This window comes from Pempheris klunzingeri, chromosome 18 (genome assembly GCF_042242105.1).
Source record: "Pempheris klunzingeri isolate RE-2024b chromosome 18, fPemKlu1.hap1, whole genome shotgun sequence".
NCBI lineage: Eukaryota > Metazoa > Chordata > Actinopteri > Acropomatiformes > Pempheridae > Pempheris > Pempheris klunzingeri.
This window is the reverse complement of record NC_092029.1, coordinates 9,103,222-9,120,617: the sequence shown is the minus strand read 5'-3', so window position 1 is coordinate 9,120,617 and position 17,396 is coordinate 9,103,222. Positions and strand designations below refer to the sequence as shown.

Here is a 17,396-nt window from a genome sequence, read left to right as displayed (position 1 = left end):
AAGTGGCAGTGAACAAGCAGTTGGTGTGTAATAATCACACCCCCGCATTATGACATGTTTGTGTGTTGGGTGTCTAAACACAATAATTGTGTGTGACTGCTGTGAAATAGTTAATTGTCCCTCATTGGTCCAAAAGATGACTGCACGACTGTTTGGAAACAACACGTTCGTCATCATCACCATGTCATGTCTGATCGTGGCTGATCGCACTGTGTTTTCCGTGATGCAGGTGGATGAGCAGACCGTCGGCGAGCCTGGCTGGTTGTGTGGGAGTTACCGTGGAAACAGGGGCTGGTTCCCTCAGAGTTACGCGGAGAAATGTCCTACGGCCTCTACTACTGAGACGGCCCCCTCTTCGCCTGGAAAAACGTCCTGTCCGCCGCCACCACTTACCATAGGGTAACATAGAGGAGGAAACAGTATAGGCCCTGCAGTCTCATAGACATTTCCTGTGTCATATTTCAGTTCCCCTACTTTTTATGCTGTCTGCCAGTCTGTATCAGTCACCTTGGGCCCTGTAATTTATGCCACTGTACAGGTAGGTTGTTTTTATTCTTGTTTTGGCTCCTTCCCTGACGGTTTATCCCTCCTGTTTTACCCAGAGTCCCAGATGGGGAGATATCAGGCGACAGCGCTGTTTCTGCAGAAACAGATGCGTCACAGGTAAGGAGGAAATCTTTACTCTTGTATACTTTTAACTCCAAGCATGCAGTGAATTAGGTCTGACTACTAATGGACAGAGGGACCTTTTAGTGGCGTACTCCAGATGCAGATTGGAACCCTGTTTTGTGTCAGTTCAAAGATTAGCATTTATTTAGACAGTAGCCATGTTTTATTCAGGAGCAACATGGGAGTTATCTATTTTTATGATATCTGTATTTACTCTGTTGTCAAGCGTCACAAGAACAAAAGGTTCTCATTATGTCATTCCAAAAAGGTTTTTAGAGCAGAGCGGCTCTGTAATTTGATATGTACTGTTGTGAAATTACCTAAAAATGTCATGAGCTTTTGGATTAATTGGGGCAGCACTTTTATCGTGACAATTATCAAATGACTACATAATGTAAAAGGAGTCACTCGCAATGATAAACATGTAGAGTATTATCATTCAGTTCTGCAGTTCCTCCCAGCTCTACTGAGCCTTTTTGGCTCTTTTTAGCTCATTATTTTGGTTCAGTCTCACCCCTCTAATTGACGTAATTTCCAGCCAAAGCAGGCAGCTGTTTTCAGTGGAAAAGCTGTGATATATGGAGAGACAAAATAAGCTACTTGCTGCTGAACATAGTGGAGCATTAAGCAGCTGTGGAGCCAGATCCAGACAGAGCTAAAAGGAGAGTAAATATTGTACTTTCACCAGGTGATTAATGTCTCTCTGTAGTGTGAAAGGTTACTTGGCAATAAACTTAATTCTGGATATGGTGAATAGATACAAAGAATTTGCTTTTGTGTTTTGGTGCATAATCAGGAAACATAAATATGAAATAAAAAAATTAAAAAATGGTTTTGGTGTGAGGGGTCAGTCACAATCTAGGAAGGCAAGGTGATGATGTCAGTGTTGTGTTTGCAGCTGGTTGCACTGCTCCCAGGTAGCCAAAAAATCATTTAATGCTTGTTTAGATATAGATTCGGTGTTGGCTTGTACTTTGCTATCTTTCCTGCTGGTGTAGTGATGTGTACTTTCATAGTATATCTGAGCTAAAAACTGGCTTTGGGCAAAGAACTAGGTCTGGCTGGGGTACAGGCACTGCTGCTGACACCAACACATCTTCAGCAGCAGCCTGGCTGTATATTAATAGATTTTCTATACTGGGAGTCGCTCTCTCTCTGCCTCTCTGTGGGTCACCCAGACATTTACAGATCTCCATCTCCCAACAGATAACATCAGTGTTAGTAGGTCTGGCATTTGTAGGTTATGTCTCATGGTCAGAAAGAGTCAGGTGAACAGCCGTATTCTAAGTTGCTCTATATCAACATGAGAAGCTCTGGCGCTTTTTAACGATTTTAAGCGTGCTGCTCATCTAATCTGACTCCTCAGTCCTCGGTCCCTCTGCTGGCTCGAGCCGTCTCCTCCTGGTCGGCCACCGCAGAGACTCACCTGAGCCTCTTCTCCGGAGCGGATGACATCATTACTACACTGCTGAGCTTCTCACAGGGTGACCTCATCAGCGTGCTGCTGCAGAGGGAGGACTGGTGGTTGGGGCAGCTGAACGGGACACAGGGATGGTTCCCCAAAAGCTATGTCATGCTGGAGATGGGTGGCAATACAGAGTATGAAGACTCACATACACACTCTTTTCTGATGTTAAAATGAAGCTGATCACAAGAGTAAATTGACTTTGTGTTATTTACATTCTAGTGTGGATGCATTCGACACATGTGACACTGTTCAGCTAGAGGGTAAGTATAGTTTATGTGTTGGGGGGGAGGAAAGGTACCTACTGTATATTTAATCATGACAAGCTCAGAGTGAAAATGAGACTCGTGTTTAAATAATCGGCTCTTTTCATCCTATTTAATTTGATCCTAACCAGAGTACGTGGCCTTGTACACGTATGAGAGTCCAGAGGCTGGAGACCTAACGTTTGTCGAGGGAGATGTTGTCATGGTGACGGAGAGAGAAGGAGAGTGGTGGCGAGGATGCATCGGGGATCAGACAGGGGTCTTCCCCTCCAATTATATCAGACCAGTTGAACCAGAGGTGTGTCAAGTTGTGTTTGTATGTAAAAAAAAAAAAAAAAAAGTACTAGTAGAACCAGCAATTTTACTATTGATTATTATACTAATATCAGAAAAACAAATGACTGTGCATTTAATGATTTTATTTATTTATTGTAAGTTATATGTCTTGTATATTAGATAATATTGCAGAGATCAGTCAGCTTATCACAATTTTGGTAATCTTTGATGAGCAAAAAAATAAAATAAAAATAATTAATAGATTAATCTATATATTGACAATTTTTAGGAGCAAAGATTATTAATCTATTTGTTTACTACTACTTGATGCATTTAGGCGACAAAACCTGGAGCTCCAACCAAAAAACCTGGTGAGAATGACCCCACACACACACACACACAGAGGCTGTTACAGTTGGCTGATTAACTCTATAAAGCTCTTAACATTTACCTGATATAAATTCATCCACAGAGATCGCTCAGGCGGTCTCCACCACCGTCGCCCCGACGATCCATCAGCTGCGTCTGTCTCCAGGGCAACTGATCGTGGTCCTGGCCAAGAACTCCACTGGCTGGTGGCTCGGGGAACTGCAGGTCAGTCATTAGAGCTGAATTAGAATAAAAGAATAATATGAGCTTTAACGTGTCACTACCAAGGTTTTACTTCAGGAATTAATTTGGCTCTAATTGCTAATGTGCAGTTCAAGGTTAATCGTACCTTTGAGTGCTGTATAAGCATGAATAATTCATCATAGTTTGCTTAAATCCTCTGCCTGTTTTCAGATGGGAATATTTGAATCGCCTTTTCCTCCTCTGTTTGAAGGAAACGGATGTTAAATACTTTTCAAATTATCAAATATGTCACATAAATCTTAAGGCTTTAGTGATAGATTGTACAGAAATATGTCCTGCAACACAAAACACTTGGTCGAGTTTAATGTGTCAGGTACATCATGTGCAAACAGCATTTAGAAGCTGACACATTTGAGTAAACCCGTTCCCCTTACCACTCAAACAGCTTGGACTGTAGATGGTCTTGTATCTGCTGACTTCAGATCAATGAGGAGCTGGTGAGAGGTGGACAGGAGGTTACAGGAGTAATAACAGCGTTATCTATAGGCCATACATCTACCGCAGTGGGAGGTCAATCCTCACTGCCTATTTTGTGCTGAGCCTGCTGCTATATCTCTGGATAAGCTGTCAGCGAGCAGCTTGACACAGTAATGAGACGGCTGAGTCTAGTTAGCAGTGGACAGTTCAGACAAGACAGTCAGAATTGAAATTAACATTGTTGGAGTACATGGGATTACCACGGCTTTGTCAAATTATACAAGAAGTCCCCAGTAATGAATAGAATATGCTGATCCTAATTTTTATTGAGCTTGGTCAAGATGGATGAACAGCAATCTTTTGGTCATTCCACAAACTTTAGTCTGAGCTATGGCTTGATGCATGAGGGCAGCGAATATAAATTCCAATCAGGATTCAGGGCAGATTGTTGTTTGCGCTGCTGAGATTGTGGAGTTTTGGCCCACTGCCTGACAGAATCAATTCACCAATTCATCCCTTGACTAATAATTCAGAACCGAACCAGCAGGAGATTGATTTACTTTCACTGGCCCTTTTCCCTCCAGGCTCGAGGCAAGAAGCGGCAGAGAGGCTGGTTTCATTCCTCTCACGTCAAGCTCCTGGGCCCCTCCAGCACCAAGTCCTCCCCCTCCCCTCTGCCAGGTGATGGCTGACGCACTTTGAACATGACATCCTATTCATGAGCGTTCGTGAGAATCATCCGTTATTGTCTTACAAAGTCATAGTCGGGTTTATTTCCACATTTTCTTTGTATGATTGCAGTGCTCCTGCAGTAAATTGCAAAGCGATTTTGAAATGTGACACAAAAATTTGCTTTTGTGTAAATATCAAGATGCTATTAATTTACTGTAGCTCCCTGTATTAGTGAGTGACTTTCCTGGAATGAGTGTATACATTTGTTAACAGAATTATATAGTGTAGTTTCTGTCATTTTGTGAATTTAATAGTTGCACAGCACTGTTAACTTTTTCAAATTCAGTAACTGCTGCATGTTGTCCAACAGTTATTCCAGAAAAGTCTTGGTGTAATTAATAGATTGATAATATTTAGAGTCTACTGTCACACTAGTGGCTATGTGAAGCTGCAGCACAGCGGTGCATCAAACTTTGGTGTATCAAAGTTGCTTAGTTCAGCATGAAACAAACAAAGTTACTATTTCTGGGTAAAACCTTACCTGGATCTTCTGTGTTGTAGGGCCCTTAGAGCATGCACACTGGCCTCTCAGGCACAAGGATTTAATCATGAGGCTCTTGTGGACTTTCCAAATGTTATCGGACTAAAAGGATCATATTCTGATTCTGATTTATAGAGATCTTTTTCACTTTGTAAGTCTATGGAAAAAGTCTTTTTGGGTCACAAAATTACTTTCTTTTAATATAGTTTAATGTCCTCTTTCTTTTGGATCACAGATGCCATTGTTGTAATCACACAGTTTGGTCACTATGCCAAATTGGCTTCAAAGCTTGGTGCACTTCCTGAGGGCTTGGTATAATGTTTACCTTGTTCACCACCCTAGTTTTGCAGGTTAGCCTGCTAACTATTTGGCACTAAACACACGCCGCAACTGACACTGATGTTTAGTTTTGCTAAGTATTTGCTTAAAAACCAAAGTATTATACACCTTTGAATGTTTGAATGTCAGGGGATCATCAAAGTTATTAGGTTTCATCCTCTCGGGGCCACAAATGTCTGCACTAAAGTTCATGGCTATACATTCAATAGTTGTTGAGATATTTTAGTCTTGACAAAAGTTGGTTGATCGACTGGCAGACCAACATTGCCATTGCTAGAGACATTCTTTGGGTGACTGAGAGCTTTAGTAAACTTAAACATTTAACTCATCAACATGCTTAAATTTGCATTGTTATAAACCCCATTTGCACTTCTCATCCCTCAGTGTGCCAAGTTATTGCGATGTACGACTACGCGGCAGCCAATCGGGATGAGCTGAGCTTCTCTAAGGGTCAGCTGATCAGCATCCTGGATAAGACCAACCCAGACTGGTGGAAGGGAGACGTCAATGGGGTCACAGGCTTGCTGCCCACCAATTATGTCAAGATGACAACAGAATCAGACCCCAGCCAGCAATGTAAGTAAACCTCGGGCTTGGCAACTTTTTCAGTCATACCACTTGAGAGAAAATCAATAATTCCCACATCAGTTGGAATTTTTGTTTTGTCGGTGGGAAAAAATAAGACTGAGGAAACTGACAAATGGAAACTGATAAAACATGGTGATCGGCTGTAGAAACAAACTTCTGTCTTGTTGCTGAAAAATCTGATTGGTTGACTTGGTTGACTCCAGGCACAGTGGAGTCCTCAATCATGTCAGAGCATGAAGAGACTGACGGTAAGCTTTAAAGAGTTGGTTCCTGGTATCACTGGTGATCTGTGGCGAACATGAACCCACTACTCTTAAAAGGCTCAAACCCCTGCAGATTTTGGCTGTAATACATACTGAAATGACTGCTGTCCACAAACTTCTTCAATAAGTAAGAGAAAAAGTGAAATCATTGGTACATTTTCTGCAGTAAGCAGAAAGGTTTGGGCCTTTTAAGTATTCCTGTACTGACACTAATAATTTAAAATCATCAAAGGAATAATTTGACATTTTAGGAATCATGCCTCTTGCCAAGATGAGAAGGTCGTTACCACTCTCATATGTCCATTGAATAAAGGTCAAGCTAGCAGCTTAGCATAAAGACTGGAAACGGGGGGGGGGAATGTTTGCATGGTTCGGTCTGAAAGTAATATAAAACCTGCCTATCGTCCTTGTAAAGCTCACAAGCTCACATGTTATATCTGATTTTCTTAAACGTTACAAAAAATGTACTGGAACGAGACGAGGTAGTTCGAGGCTAGTTGTTTCCCCTTTTTTCCAGTCTTGTGCTAAGCTAAGCTAAGCTAAGCTAACCATCTTTCCTTATGGCGCTTCATATTTAGTGTTAAGGCGTTAAAGTATCTATCTTCTCATCTAACTTTCTCCAAGAAGGTGAATAACAGTGTTTCCCAAAATGTCAAAATGTATTCTTTTAACAAATCACTGGGGATACAGAACAAAATGAACCAAACCACTAATTAGTTTCAAATGAAACTGGCACATTTTTTCATCATAATCAGCCATATTTTTGGAAACTTTTCTGGTAAGTTGATAGAGAGCAATAACACACACGACGCACCCCAGTATGCACACTGCTATCTGTACACTACGGTGTCATTGGGTGTGACTGTGCTCATGCACATTCGCTGCTCGTTCACACTTAGCCGGTCTGATGATTCAAAAAGGGCACATTTTGAAACAGTAAGTGTGTGTTTGAATTAGTATTCATAGCTTGTGTGTTCTCCTCCCAGCAGTGGATCTATGTTAACAAGAGTGAACACACCGGACACAAACCTTAATTAGGATGAACTCGTTAAAGCTGCATACACAAAAAACGGGATGAAATTTTAATTCTAATGAACACGTTCAGCCTCGTACACACCCCAGTACACAAGATCTGCGCTTCATCAGAGAAATAAAATATAAGAAATTACCATCATTCTCCGGCTGATATGATTAGTAACAACATTTACATTTCCAGAAATACATTATTAATGCACCTGCATGTATGAGTCTAGCATTAATATTAAAGCTATATTAATGTCTGCTGTCTCTCCTTCATCTCACTCACCCACCCCCCCTCTTCCTCCTCCTCCTCCTCCTCCTCGTCCTTCTCCTTCTCCTCCCGCTCCTCCACTTCATCTCTTTTTTTTTCTGTTTTCTCTATAGGACAGTAATGCTGGCTTTCCCTCTCTAGTCCTTTTCTTCTTTCCCCTCCTCCTCTTCCTCACCCCTTCTGTCTGAGCCAATCCGAATTGCCCTGTCGCAACAGGAAGCCCAGCTGCCAGCAAGAACAGCCCAGCTCTGCGCTTTCCACCTCACTCGTTTAGGACTGTGGTGTTCTCTGTTTTTGATCCCTATTTCTTTTTCTTTTTTTAAAACTTTTGCTTCTTTTACCTGCGCCTCTTTAAATTTTTATCCTCTATCACTTTCTTCTATGAGGCATTTATTTCTCGCCCCTATCCCCCTCGCTCTCTCTCCTCTCCCGTGTTTCCCTTGGTGTTTCTTTAACTAACTAAGAGGGGAGCGAGGAAGAGGCAGCTAGATATGTTTTAGAGGCTTTTGTCCCTCTGATATAAAGGCATGAAATGTGTAGTTTTGCTAAAGATAAATGGAAATATGGATCATAAGAGTTTGGTTACACAATATAAAGAACATATTATGTAAATGGGATCAGATTGAAGTCATTTAGTTTTCTAAATTAAGGCTATGGAGCAGTATGGTTAAGAATTTTTTTAACAGGGTCACTCATTCTTGCACTAACAACCTTGCTAAAAATGGACCAATGTGAAGACTCACTGTTGCATAAATCACCGATAACCTTGACTGCTGCTTGCTAGCGCATTGCTCGTACTAAAACTAATTTATTGTGATTTTATTATGAAATTCTTATGCACTCCATTTACCAATGCTTCCAAGTGATTAAAGACTCGTCCTGTTTTGAACTGTGATATCACCAGCAAAAAAAAAAACATGCAGATATTAGCATACCAACTGTTAAGGAGTAAATTCAGCGATGATGACACCACACTGCAGATACGTTCGTCCAACTTTTGCCAAGTTTGTACCTCAGAGACTTGAACTACCAACTGAGTCTTCCACTGCTCGTTCACACAAGCATTAGCTACCTTACTCATTCACACCTATGCAATCATTTGGAGTGAGTGCTCCACCATGAAAGGTGCTTCGTTTTTCTTTAATCCAGTGTCCTTGGTAGCAGCGTTCTTAGCATTAGCATCGCTTGGTATGTGCCCTACGTTCATGTACTGCAACTACAACGTGCCTCACTCTTGTCTGTGCATTAAATGTAAATAAAATATCATAGACCTTATAATAAAGGGAGATTTTACCATGCGGATGTGTGTAGCGTTTTGTTGTATTTTCTCATATGCTGTGTTTGTGATTGACTGGAAAGTGTTTGTGTGTGTTGCACATGCTTGTGTGTCGGGGTGTTTGTGCACGCATGCATGCCTGCATGTTTGCATGTGCTGTAGGGTGTGCTGACCTGATGACGTTGGACACCATGACCCCTCAGGAGAGGAAGAGACAGGGTTACATCCATGAGCTCATCCAGACTGAGGAGACCTACGTAGAAGACCTGGAGCTGGTTCTAGAGGTACAGAGGAACACACACACACACACACACACACACACACACACACTAGTAGAAATCAGTAACCTTTCTCCAGAATCTGAACTTCTGGTGTTGTTTCTTTTGTCTGTCACGTAGGTCTTCTACAAGCCCATGTCTGAGTCGGGCCGTCTAACAGAAGCTGAGATGGGAGTGATCTTTGTTAACTGGAGGGAGCTTATTATGTGCAACACCAAACTACTCAAGTAGGTGTCACACATCATTTGGCTCACAGAGTCAGTGGGGCTGTAAAAATGTTTTTAGTTTTTCTTTTAAGTTATTTTGTCATTTAGCTTAGCACATACTCTCTGTGACGTAACCAGAACCGTGTTTTGCGTCTTCATCGACTCTGTTTCCCAGGGCGCTGCGTGTCCGTAAAAAGACAGGAGGAGAGAACATGCCGGTACAGCTGATAGGTGACCTGCTGGCTTCTGAGCTCGCACACATGCAGCCCTACATCCGCTTCTGCTCGTGCCAGCTCAACGCTGCTGCCCTGCTGCAGAGCAAAACCCACAACCAGCCTGACTTCAAAGACTTCCTCAAAGTAAGAGAAACGAAGAGGCAAAACAGACACATATCTGTGAGATGCAGTAAAATACAAGTCCTCCTCTCTCTCTTTCTGCCTGCTTGGAGCAGAAGATAGCCACAAACTACCGCTGTAAAGGAATGCCGCTGTCCAGCTTCCTCCTCAAGCCCATGCAGAGGATCACGCGCTACCCCCTGCTCATAAAGAATGTACGTGGAAAATACTCTCCATATGTCTAACTGCAGTATTCTTCTGATATTTATTGCGCGATTAACTGTATCTCCTTCTCTCTTCCTGTCGTTCAGATCCTGGAGCACACCCCAGAGGGTCACGCAGACCGCAGCCCAGTGAGGGAAGCTCTGGAGCGAGCCGAGGAGCTGTGCTCTCAGGTCAATGAGGGAGTCAGGGAGAAGGAGAACTCAGACAGGCTGGAGTGGACACAGAGCCACGTACAGTGTGAGGGACCTATAGAGGTAAACACACTCAGACATGACTTGTGTGCTGTATCTGTTGCCAAAACAAGTGCAACAACACAGCAGCAAAGCCGGGGAGCATTTTCCACTAAAGCACTTACAGTGCCGTACTTGACAGTTTCCTTATTCTCCTACTTCTCGCCTCAGTCATGCCTTACTGTCCTCCCGTTCCTCTTTCAGCACTTGGTCTTCAACTCGCTGACTAATTGCCTCGGGCCTCGCAAGCTGCTCCACAGCGGTCGGCTTTACAAAACCAAAAGCAGCAGGGAGCTGTGGGCTTTCCTCTTCAATGATTTCCTCCTCCTCACACACAGCGCCAAGCCCTTCTCCTCCTCAGGACCAGACAGGCTATTCAGCCTAAAGACCAACATACAGCTGAAGATGTACAAAACAGTAAGCGAGAGGCCAGGCACTTTTCTCAAACTGGAATAGAAAAACCTTTGTGGTGTTAAAATAATAGCTTTGATTATTTACGAAACAGCACATAGGTGAAGTTTATAAACAATAGTCTTCATCCTTCTCTGAGCATTCGTCCTTATGTCATTCATCGCTTTACCCTCTTCTCCAGCCACTGTTTTTAAATGAAGTTTTGGTGAAAATGCCGCCCGACCCGTCCAGCGATGAGCCACTCTTCCACGTCTCACACATCGACCGTGTCTACACGCTCAGAACTGAGACTTTGAACGAGAGGTACCGCACGTGCACATGCACATGCACATCTTTACACACTTCACTAACAGCCTAATCGTGCCGTGTAAAGGATTTATGTTTTAATTGTGTCTGTAGAACAACGTGGGTCCAAAAAATCAAAGCGGCGTCGGAACATTTCATAGAGACGGAGAAGAAAAAGAGAGAGAAGGCTTACCAAGGTAAACACAGTCACATTTCTTCAGAGGAAACCTACTGACCCCTGGGGGGTGTGTGTATGTGAGTGTGTGAGGTTTTTCAGCATGAGTTTGGATGGTTCACAGTGTCCTCATGTAGCTCAATAACCGCGTACAAACTGTTAAATTTAATTACATTTTGCCACGTTATTCATATTGTCTCAGGGCTGCCGACCCAATGTCTCATAATATAGTACTGAGTTTGTACAACTCATCTCACCAGTAGCTAAAAAAGGTAAAAGGTGAGATTTTAAGATAACGTAATCTAAATTAAACCTTAATATATCATGTTTTAGCTCGCTCCCTAAAGACCAGCGGTATCGGCCGACTGCTGGTAACTGTCATCGAAGCCCAGGAGCTCAAAGCTTGTAAACCCAACGGTGAGGCCTTTTTCCCTGTGACTATCCTTAAATATTCATGATTCAGCCTTCATTGTTACACCTCTTCAAAATACTAATGTGACACGTGTTGCATGGGTAATGTCTAGCTAATTTAAAAACATTATGTCTTTAGGTAAGAGTAATCCGTACTGTGAGCTGACAATGGGGGCTCAGTGCTACACCTCCCGACCGATCAGCGACACTCTGAACCCAAAGTGGAACTTCAACTGCCAGTTCTTCATCAAAGACCTCTACCAGGATGTCCTGTGTATCACTGTGTTTGAGAAAGACCAGTTCTCACCAGATGGTCAGTGTATTAGAGACGCATACACACACTTACACACACAGTTATTAAGCCTTCAGTCCAATTCGTCCTGCCTGTGCAGAATGAAGGGAACACAGTCGATGGTAATATGCTGTAGTTGGCTTTTGACTTGTTTTAACAGGCTTTTACACGTTACTGTCTCTTTTTTTCTGCGTTCTTCTTGTCATGTCTGTGATTGTGTTAGCGGGCCATGAGACAAGCGCTGCATGTCAGGTTGATGGTTTACAGCGCAGAGGATAAAGATGTAGATGGATCAGCCTTTTCATGTTTTCTGCCTCTTTAGATTTCCTGGGTCGCACTGAAGTTCCCGTGGCAACTATAAAGAAAGAGATGGAGAGCAAAGGTGCTGCCAACCGTCGCCTCCTGCTGCACGAGGTCCCTACAGGAGAAGTTTGGGTGAAACTAGACCTACAGCTTTATGAGCCAACCAAATGAGGACGACACACCCTCAGGCAGACACCACCTGATTCTGTAGTGATGAAGAGAAGATATTTTGCATACGCATGAACAGCCACACCCACCTAAAAGTGCCTATTTGTAGCAGTGCAAGTGTTGCCATTTAAAACTCCCGATTTTACTGTTATTGCCTTATTCTCCTCTGAGCCACCCAGATTCATTTAAGTGACCTCAAACTGAACAGGAGGGAGTGCTTGCCAAAAATATATGAAGACAAATGTCCTTGGTGGAAAAAATTATGTTCTTCTTACCAAGAAATCAGCTAAAATGTGAACATAATTGCCAATATTTTCAAACCAGTTAGATTTGGTACATTTGTAATTCATATTTACATACTCTTAATGGAGTAACACGACCTGTCCAACATGTTCTTGTTTATATTAATTATATACCACCTGGACAGCTGCATCCTGCCACACGTATCCTCGATTTACTTTACATTCCAAATGTTGCACACTACTGTACAATGTAATGTCAAAGGTTAACCCTGTGGTGTAACTATGGGGATTCATGAATAAAATGTACATAGAGTAAACATTTTTTATTGTTGTGGGTGAGTCTTTCACTACTTTTTCAACATATCCATTCACGTATGTTACCTTGGAAAACTGTGAGGTAGTTGGAAGAGAACAGAGGTGATGATTTATGCATAATATGGATTTTATTTGGATGTAGGCAGGGACTGATGTAAACTTGCTTGTTGCTGCTGACATCTGGAGAACCAGCAGCTGGTCTGATGGCACCTTCCATCTGGTGCGACAGTTGCACTGATGTGGTACGGTATGGTGTCGAGCCTGGGTGAGACACATTTGCACAACGTTACTTCTCACGTTATACTCGTTTTTTAAGTGAACAACTTCACTGTGATCTTCAAGCGATGTGGTGATGCAGCTATATCACGCTGTCACTGCGGATCCTGCAGTGTTTTATAATAAATATGGCTCAGAAATAAAACTTTAATTGTCATAATACTTTATATTTGTACCTGCTGGACTTCCTTCCTTTAGTATCATCCTCCACTGCTGCCTGACTCGTCACAGGATCACCAAGAGGACGATCCCTCTGAAGTAGTAGCTTGTATTTACATCCTAAGACAGAAGGGAAATGAAATATTAAAAACCACAAGTGTGTAGAACTTGACCTTTAATTAGCATTTACACCGATTTGGGTTGAGTGAAGTTATAAGTGACACCATCTACTTTAGTTGATTAGTCATACCAGGAGGAGGAGTACGGCTGTAGCAGCAAAAATCAGATTGTCCTGAAATGAGCATTTTATTGCTTATGAATATAACTTTCTGTCTGAAATGGAAGAATGTGGTAAATTCTTCTTTCAAAGTCTCACTTCAAATCCCCCACATATAAGAGAAAATGCTACTGTGGATATCTCAGGTCCGATGCCATGAATGCTTTGCTTTGAGCAATGAATGCTTTGCTTTGGGTCTTGAATTTCTCTTTGGTTAAAAAAAAGGGAAAACACCCCGATACCTGCTTCACAAGAACAGGCCGTTCTCTTTCCCTTCAATCTGTCATGTAACTGAAGGCACAGTGGGTCCTTGAAGTGAGCGGTACTGAGCTGTGAAGAGAGCAATGAAGACACTGTCAACAACAAGCACATCTGGAACACCTCAGTAGCCCCAAACTGCTATTTTTATATATTAAGTTAAATCTCTAAGTCACATAAAAATCACCTTGAAGTGGTGTGGCTGTTTGATGCTGAGAAGAAATGGATTGTATTCCTTTAGATCATAGGTTTCTAGAAACGCAAAGCCCTGAAGATAAAAGCAGGTGCAGTATGTTAGATACACCCAGTGTGTGAGTTTTACCTGTTTTTGAAGCGGTAAGAAAGCACAAAAACACTTGAATTGAAAATAATTAAAAACCATCACAGAAAACAACAAGACAAAAGCTTCTAGTTTCTTGTAGTGACATGAGGGCCGATGTAGCGAGGATAAGAGGACAAAACAGTGCATCACCTTGGTGTTGCAGTGATGGAGGTAGTGACTGTATAAGCTCTGGCGCCTCTTGGCCTCCGCACGGCTACAGCTGGACGCCTGTTCCTCCACTCTCCTCTGGAGGGGAAACCACACACGCTCAGTCCAGCGCTTGTGCAGCAGCTCTCTCCTCCTCAGCTCAGTCACATCCCGCTGGCTCAGAAACCTCTCCAGCTCCTCCATGAAGACACATTTATTTCAGCCAACATGGGAGTCACAGACACAAACAGCCTCACCTTTCAAAGCCTTTTTTCCCAGCGTGTCAGCACATACAAAAAGATTCTGAGCTACAGAAACCATAAATGACACATATCCAGCATCTTACCTTCACAAAACCATTTTCTGTATCCAGTAAAGGCTGGAGCATTTCTTTCACCTGTTGATTCTCGGCCTCCATCTTTGCCTAAATAGCGACACATGCAGTAAGAAAATTCACCTCATCTGTTTGAGCAAATGTGAGTTTGAGAAATGAGAGTGCAATACCTGCAGTCGTCTGAGAGAGGCGTGAGAGATCCAGTCCTGTTTGGCTCCCGGATGTGGCTCAGAGGGTGAGGCCTTATCCCTGCTCCCTGCTCCTGCACTGTAAATACTGGTGGTCCTTGTCCTTGCGCTTGGCTGTGACGGACTCTTTCTGCTCTCTGTAGCATCTTTTAAATCTGCCATGCACTCCTGAAACACACTCATTTTCATTAAAGCTATATTTGCTCATTTTAAATACAAATAACAGCAAATATACAGTAAGATCACAGGCTACAGCAATTTGTACCTACATTTAAAATGCTCTACGTGGGCTGTAAAGATAAACTCTGGGGAAAAAAATCCCAGCTGGAGTTCACAGACAGACCAGAAACATCGTGTATGTGAACAGAGGGCAACAGAGGCCAGCACAACAGGCAGTGACAGATCATGTCACTGCCGGGAAACCTGATCCGCGTCTCACTGTTATGCAAAACACATCTGGTGGGACATGTGTCAGTGCAGCATGGGGATTTCTTTACATGACCTGGCAACTTTACCATCAGTACAAAGATGGCAGCTTCCTTTCTTGCTGTGCTTTTTGTCGTGTTTGTCTGAAATACTACAAGAATCTCACATGGATTTGGATGCCCGACTAGTTTGTTCACCTGCGTGTCATCTGACCCAGCACCAGGCTTTTTTTTCTTTTTTTTTTTTCTCTTGTCCTGAATTCAGAGAGGATTACAGTGGCTACCCTATCGGTCTATCGATAACCTGAAACCGTCCCATTCAGCTTTCCTGGGACACTGAGATTCAAGCACTGAACATTCAGACATGGATCTATAGAGACAGCAGGGAGAGAGAGAAAGAGAAGCAGCCATGCATTCAGACAACCCTAATCCCTGCCTGGGCACCTGAGCAGCCTCCCTGACATTAAAAGACTGGTGATGAATTATTAGATGGCAAGAATTTTCAAATTTCACTCTGGCTGTGATACAAACAGAGTGACTAAGTGTGAATCTAAGAGAGAACACTGCCCTGATCCTAAAATTGGCCTTGATTTTCACCCACATTTAAACATTTACAGAAAGGTGAAGGAGACCCTCTCGCTCCTTAACAAATCCCACTTAAACCCTTATTGTTCTTAATGTCATTCATGGCCTGATATAATGGATTTAAAAGTCTATCCTTAATGTCATATACAGTCCATGGTGTATTATGTGAATATTATTCAGCTACTTTTGGGTTTTTGGAGTTTTTTTTACCTCTGATTTCAACAGGCTGGCAGGTAAAGGTGTGTGGAAGGTGATCACACCACTGACTCTGGTTTTCTTCTTGCGGCTCATCCCTAAAACATACAAAATTATGAGCCATCAGTGATAATTTGCCTTAATTAACCTGAAAAAAAGTTAGCATAGTGGCCCTAAACTATGACAGACAAAATATAAAGTGTATTACTCAACGATTACTGTAAGAGCAGTACTGCATGAAATTACTTATGGATCTAAATAAACAGGGCTTAATCATTTAGAATAAGTTGCCATAGAAATGCTGGGGTTTCTTACCTTTGTCGACTTGGGTCCGAATTTCGTGGGAAAAACAGCAAAAATGATCCAGTTGAACTAAAACTCCTCTGGTTTGGAGGCAAAAGTTCGTTGCATTAAACACATGATGACAGTGTTTCTAACCACCGGTCTGCCCTCAGGCTGCAGCCTCAGTTTTAGACCTGGGGAGTGACACAGAGGTGTGTGTGTGGAGTGGGGGGGGGCTCCTCCAGGTGTAACACCGTCTGAAGGTTTTCCGTTGCCATGACAGCGGCGCATGAGCGAACGCAGACGTTCTCAGGAGGCACGTTCACCGCGAGACACCCTACCTGTATGCAGGGTGCTGCAGGGTGCTGCAGTCCGTGTGAGCGGTTGTATGACACCCAAACTTTTCATTAATTAATGTAACGTTGACTAAATCTATCATTACGGGCGTGACAACAGATTACAGGGATTATTATTATTGTTACATTTTTAGTTATTGCAATTCTTTTTCTTTTTTTCTTTTTTTAAAGGGGGCATAGAAACATGTCCTGAAATGTCCAGATTAACTTGCAGAACTCCTACATTATTTTCTTGAATTTTATATTTTAAAAGGCATCATGTCTGGCAGTCACGTGGACAGCCCTGGCCTCAGACTGACTTTATCCAGCCTTGGTAGCAGTGGCTATAAACCCATGATGAACCATATGTACACAGACTGGGAACCAATGTGTTAAAATAATGAGCTTGCACACTTTAAAAAATTAAATTATTCGTTTGGTTGCAACTTGATGATTCTCCGTTGAACCAAAGAAGTGTCCCCTCCTGAAGCAGCAGCAGTGGGTCTGTTGGTTACAGTCTGTTGGTGTTAATGCGCTTGTTGACACCTCAGATGCACTTTCAAGGTGTTCCGAGGCTGCAGCAGTGCGACACCTGCGGAGAAAGCGGCGACTTAATGTTTGGGTGTTAACAGCGTGAAGGCAGGGCAGGGCTTGGCCACATCATCATCATCATCATAACTCGGGGTTTTCATCGCTTTCTTTCTTTTCGTTGCCGGGTCCAGGGCAGGGGGGAGACGAGGCTACATGGATTGGCTGACTTCGTTGGCAGCGAGTATTGCTCTGCTCTGGATTTTCTGCTTCATAGACGGTAAGAGGAAATACTCAGTGGAGATGTGGAAGCTTTTCAGGAAGGTGAAGGCACAGGTTTACGAGCCTCTCATGGCGGCTGATTGTCGTGATTTCACAGCATACAAAAAAATTTATATTATTATCTCTGCAGAAACTGTGAAGTCGTCTGTATATATATCGAGCTTGGTAAAACAAGTTCTTTGCTTGCAGTTTTGCTAAGGTTAAGAATAGATCATTAGTTGCCCAAAACTT

The 17,396-nt window shown here is 42.7% G+C and overlaps 2 protein-coding genes and 1 long non-coding RNA gene across 5 annotated transcripts in view; 1 reads left to right on the top strand and 2 right to left on the bottom strand.

Moving 5' to 3' along the window:
• Positions 1-12,482, top strand: part of itsn2a (intersectin 2a) — a 34,441-nt gene extending 21,959 nt beyond the window's left edge. For 2 of the 3 annotated variants that reach the window (XM_070848893.1, XM_070848894.1), the window contains exons 19-39: positions 230-399; positions 603-663; positions 2,036-2,268; positions 2,357-2,397; positions 2,532-2,698; positions 3,014-3,047; positions 3,149-3,270; positions 4,311-4,407; positions 5,663-5,854; positions 6,070-6,114; positions 8,859-8,980; positions 9,095-9,201; positions 9,356-9,539; positions 9,632-9,730; positions 9,827-9,994; positions 10,175-10,387; positions 10,563-10,684; positions 10,781-10,863; positions 11,175-11,258; positions 11,392-11,565; positions 11,867-12,482. In XM_070848893.1, coding sequence (XP_070704994.1) covers positions 230-399; positions 603-663; positions 2,036-2,268; positions 2,357-2,397; positions 2,532-2,698; positions 3,014-3,047; positions 3,149-3,270; positions 4,311-4,407; positions 5,663-5,854; positions 6,070-6,114; positions 8,859-8,980; positions 9,095-9,201; positions 9,356-9,539; positions 9,632-9,730; positions 9,827-9,994; positions 10,175-10,387; positions 10,563-10,684; positions 10,781-10,863; positions 11,175-11,258; positions 11,392-11,565; positions 11,867-12,018 — 2,670 coding nt within the window. In that variant the 3' untranslated portion in view covers positions 12,019-12,482. The remainder of the gene's footprint in view (positions 1-229; positions 400-602; positions 664-2,035; positions 2,269-2,356; positions 2,398-2,531; positions 2,699-3,013; positions 3,048-3,148; positions 3,271-4,310; positions 4,408-5,662; positions 5,855-6,069; positions 6,115-8,858; positions 8,981-9,094; positions 9,202-9,355; positions 9,540-9,631; positions 9,731-9,826; positions 9,995-10,174; positions 10,388-10,562; positions 10,685-10,780; positions 10,864-11,174; positions 11,259-11,391; positions 11,566-11,866) is intronic. The other variant, XM_070848895.1, reaches the window with a different exon arrangement.
• A 234-nt stretch (positions 12,483-12,716) lies between these two features.
• On the bottom strand, positions 12,717-13,616 carry LOC139217553 (uncharacterized). The gene is made up of 3 exons (XR_011585628.1): positions 13,527-13,616; positions 13,025-13,127; positions 12,717-12,833 (listed from the first exon to the last, which is right to left on the bottom strand). It is a non-coding gene; the product is annotated as an uncharacterized lncRNA (long non-coding RNA).
• Positions 13,617-13,714: 98 nt separating this feature from the next.
• fam228a (family with sequence similarity 228 member A) lies at positions 13,715-14,619 on the bottom strand. Its single transcript, XM_070849827.1, has 4 exons — positions 14,516-14,619; positions 14,358-14,435; positions 14,015-14,209; positions 13,715-13,810 (listed from the first exon to the last, which is right to left on the bottom strand). Exons 2-4 carry the CDS (start codon positions 14,427-14,429, stop codon positions 13,715-13,717), a joined length of 363 nt encoding a protein of 120 aa, XP_070705928.1. The 5' UTR covers positions 14,430-14,435; positions 14,516-14,619.
• Between the last annotated feature and the right edge of the window lie 2,777 nt (positions 14,620-17,396).